This window comes from Apis dorsata, unplaced genomic scaffold (assembly GCF_000469605.1).
Source record: "Apis dorsata unplaced genomic scaffold, Apis dorsata 1.3 scaffold_984, whole genome shotgun sequence".
Lineage (NCBI taxonomy): Eukaryota > Metazoa > Arthropoda > Insecta > Hymenoptera > Apidae > Apis > Apis dorsata.
Genome location: NW_006264087.1, coordinates 38,327 through 42,620, shown reverse-complemented (window position 1 = coordinate 42,620; position 4,294 = coordinate 38,327). Strand labels below are relative to the sequence as shown.

The following is a 4,294-nucleotide window of genomic DNA, read 5'->3' as shown; positions in this document are numbered from 1 at the left end:
AATTATAAATTAAATTTATCATATTTAAATTATATATATTTATAATACGATATTAATAATTTTCATTACATTATTAATTTGATAAATTAATAAATTTGTATGTTTATCAAATTGTTAATTTGATAAACATATTTACGATTATTTTTATGAAAACAAGAATATTTGCGCATGCGTAGCAAATGTCGACATGTCTGTAGTCATGCTTCGTAGCTCTCAGGTGCGTGCGCATCTCGGCGCGACTCGCGGCTTTCAGGAAAAAATTGAACGTACCACTCGCCAGTAAACTGTGAGACTTCCAGCGATTCGTCAGGTGAAATGTTGTGTGACTATTAAATTTTTCTTTTTAATTGTATCATCGAATATTTTAACATACAATTATTCATCGAAATTACTTACTTTTCCGAAAGATTTTAGTCACTTTGATCATTATTATCGGTTAACTGTCAAATTATCAAATATACGACGGTACATATTACATATACATATCTAATTTCTCTTGCAATTTATTATTAGTCGTAATAGTGAAAAAAAAACATCACAACAGCCATGGATATTAGTCAGCTACCAATCACGAAGTAAATCTGGTATTCATGCAAGACTAATCGATTTGAGAAATCGTGTAGTCTAATGAGTATTTGTCATCATCAAAAATGCAGGTTATTATTGTATTATCAAAAATATAACACAGATTTCATTATGAATTAAATATCATAGTACAAGGTTGTGATATCAAGAAACAAAAATAGTAATTATCATAGTATAAAATACGTGACAACAAGAGAATTCAAGTGACTGTGAGAGTGTTAGATAATAAACAATCATTCGATGATTAATATTTATATTTTGCTGTGACGCGAATAATATTATGAAATACAAAATTAAAATATCATAATTCCCCCGGAAAATACGCAGTGAAGTTAGCTCGGTGGATGTCATTGACCGCCATATTCAGGACAGTCGTCCGAGACAGTTTCGAAAAAAAAGTTAGAAGGTGAAGTGATAAGAGTGTCGAAAGGTTAAGGATTGTGCGTTGAACATATTATTACGCATAAAAATCAGTAAAACTGACGCAATAAAAAACTTAAGATGGAGTTCAAGTTCAACGTAAATAAACTTTTACCTAGAAAGATCAACAAGGTCACACATACTCTCATTCCAGAAGATTTCAAAGGTGATCGTCGTGAATTAAAGTAAGTATTTCTATTATTGCTATTACAATTCTACAATTTAAATCTTTTTTCATTTACTTAATTAATTAATCTTAGTATTCGTATTTTGATTCTTATTTTAAAAATATTAAATTTTTATTTTACTTTATTAATTAATAGAAAAAAACAAGTTAAGTATTTGCTTACATTTATTATATTATAAATATTTTCAAATTTACGAATAAGAACATCATAAAAAACATATCATGAAAAAAAGTTGATACATTATAAGAGGTTATTTATCATAGTTGTCATCTTCAAGGTTATATCGCAATATGAATATATATGATATGCATATATATATTTTCATTTTTCATCAATAATATCAAGTATAATAATTTAAATTTATTTTTATGTCTATTATTTCCTGAAACATAATCGATTCTTTTTTAATATAATATAATAGATAGATTTCATTCGACATTTAAATAAATTAACAAATTGGCCGATATTATTGGTAAATCGATAGCGAAAGTAAATGCCAATGAAACAATCATGCGTTGGCGTGATGCAAATTTTTTAAAGATATTTCCTTGTGAAAATATTTACAATATGATTTAATTTGAATAATTTTTTTAATTACGAATATATTAATTTTAATATAAAAATAATTTTAGAAATATAAATATACATGAAAATTATTAAAATTAAAATAATGAAAATATTATATATTGATTATAATAGATAATATTTTTTATTAATTATTTTTTATTAATTATAATATATTTTATTAATTATAATAGATAATATAATAGATAATAACTAAATAAATAACTAATATATATATAACAAATTCTCTAATAATTAGAAAGAAATAAAAAATGAAACTTAATTAAAATTGAATATAATGAACAATGAATTTAATATACATATAAAAATAATTTGTTTTTGATACTATTACTAAATTATTTCATTACTAAATCAACAATTATTTTTCTTTAAATAAACTATATATTATTAGTATTATTTAATCCATTTCAATTTGAATAAATTTTATATTATCTCTTAAATATTTTTCTATTTACGAATAATATTATACACAAAATATACTATTTTTTTTCATTTAGTACTTAAAAATTAAATTATTTAAATTAAATTAAATTTTGTGTCAAATACATTCAATTCTATATTTCATACAGTATAATAATTTATCTAATAATATTATACCTAATAGTATAATATCATATAATATGGTAAATCATGTATTAATAATATACTGATATAATTCTATAAGTATATAATATATATATAGCAAATAAATATATATATATGCATGTTATATAAATGTATAGAATTCATTATTATGTAATATGTAATAAATTAATGTATATAAATAAATTAATGTATATAAATAATATTATTATTAATATTTATTAAAAAAATGAACATTATAAAGTTAAAAAAAATTTAAAAAATTAGAATTGAATAAAAATAATAATTTTCGCTCATTTTATTTCTCTATAATTTTTGTTAATTATAATTATTTCTTTAAGTTTCTTTCGATTTGTCTTAAAAAGTGAATGTTTAATTTAATATTTTCACTTGCTAAATAGCGAATCAAATTATATCTGATCTCTCATATGTATTAAATTCATCGATAAATTTAATTGCACGTTTTTATGTTTAAAAGTAACACTAATATTAATTATTTCAAAATTCTTATAATAATTCGATATATTTCTACAGAAAACATTTATATAGAAGAACTGAAATATTAAATTAAAATTAAAATACTATACTACTAGATATCTAAAGAACTAATATTATTTAATTTATAACATCATAAATAGTAAGTGTAAATGATCTAACTAATAAAATTAACTAATGAAATTTGTAAAAACTGTAATTTTAGTATTTTTATTATTTATCAATGAAAATTTAATTTACAAATTTGAAAAATAATTTACAAATTTTTTCAATAAATATTTAATCATTGAAATCATAAATATGATCAGAACTTTAAATTATTTAATTTATTCATTTTAATTTTATAGTTTTAATGAATTTTGTAATATTCTGAGAATATTAATCTGATACAATTTTTGCCAATTCGGATTATTGAAGATGAAGATAATTTGAAATACTTAATTTGAAATACTAATAATAGAATATTCTATAATGTTCACATTAAATAAAAAAATTAATTAATTAATTTTTAAATAAAATGATTGGTTATATATTGGTACATTTGTAACGATATGATTCTTGACGAAGATTTTGAGAAATTATGGTTGATTAAGTAACAATAGAGAAAAAAATTTTATTAAAAATTTTAATTTTAATAAATATTTTTTTTTTTGCAAAATTACGATATTTCAAATTATTCATATTTTAATGAAATTATATTATTTTGCACTTTTTTTAAATTAAACCAAAATTTCAAGTACTTTATATTTTTTTATTATTATTCAAAATTTGAAATATAATAATTTATTAGTTATTCTATAATTTTATTTATTTATTATTTATTATATTTTTTATTTATTATTACAATTATTACAATTTTATTTATATATTATTTTATTTATTATTAACAGCAATAATTTCTTATTCATTTTACACAAAATAATATTCCAATTATATTGCATTTCCTTTAAATTCAATTAATAAATCTGATCATTTTCACACTAGAATCTTTTAATATTATTACAATTTAATTTTTTAAGCTAATTTTTAAATAAAATATAACTCTAAATTCTTAATTAATATAATATTCTAAAAATTTCATGATGTTATGATAAAATATTATATGTTTTATTATTTAAATATTAGTATGGTTGATCCTCGTTAATAATTTTAATTAAAATCGCAATAAAAAAAATATTTTTTTTAATATAGAAGAATAATATTAATAAAATGAAGCATATCATCATTTCGATGTAAATTATATGTTATATATATAATGTTATACTAACATTTATTATGTTATATTATAATGTTAAAATACANTATATATATATAAATAAATTTTAATATTAAATTTTAGAAATTACGAAATTATAAATTAATAATTCTAACTTCTTAACATAATATTATAACACAATATATTAAGATCGATAAATAGCATAAAGATATTGAATCTCAAA

General features: G+C 18.7%; 1 protein-coding gene across 2 annotated transcripts in view; it reads left to right on the top strand.

Annotated features, from left to right (window-relative positions):
• Nucleotides 1-270: 270 nt before the first annotated feature.
• The window catches only part of LOC102679431 (alpha-tubulin N-acetyltransferase 1-like), a 38,184-nt gene continuing 34,160 nt past the window's right edge, over nt 271-4,294 (top strand). Inside the window, exons 1-2 of one of the 2 annotated variants that reach the window (XM_006624023.2) lie at nt 292-310; nt 913-1,190. In XM_006624023.2, coding sequence (XP_006624086.1) covers nt 1,087-1,190 — 104 coding nt within the window. In that variant the 5' untranslated portion in view covers nt 292-310; nt 913-1,086. Of the gene's footprint in view, nt 1,191-4,294 lie in introns of both variants that reach the window. The other variant, XM_006624024.2, reaches the window with a different exon arrangement.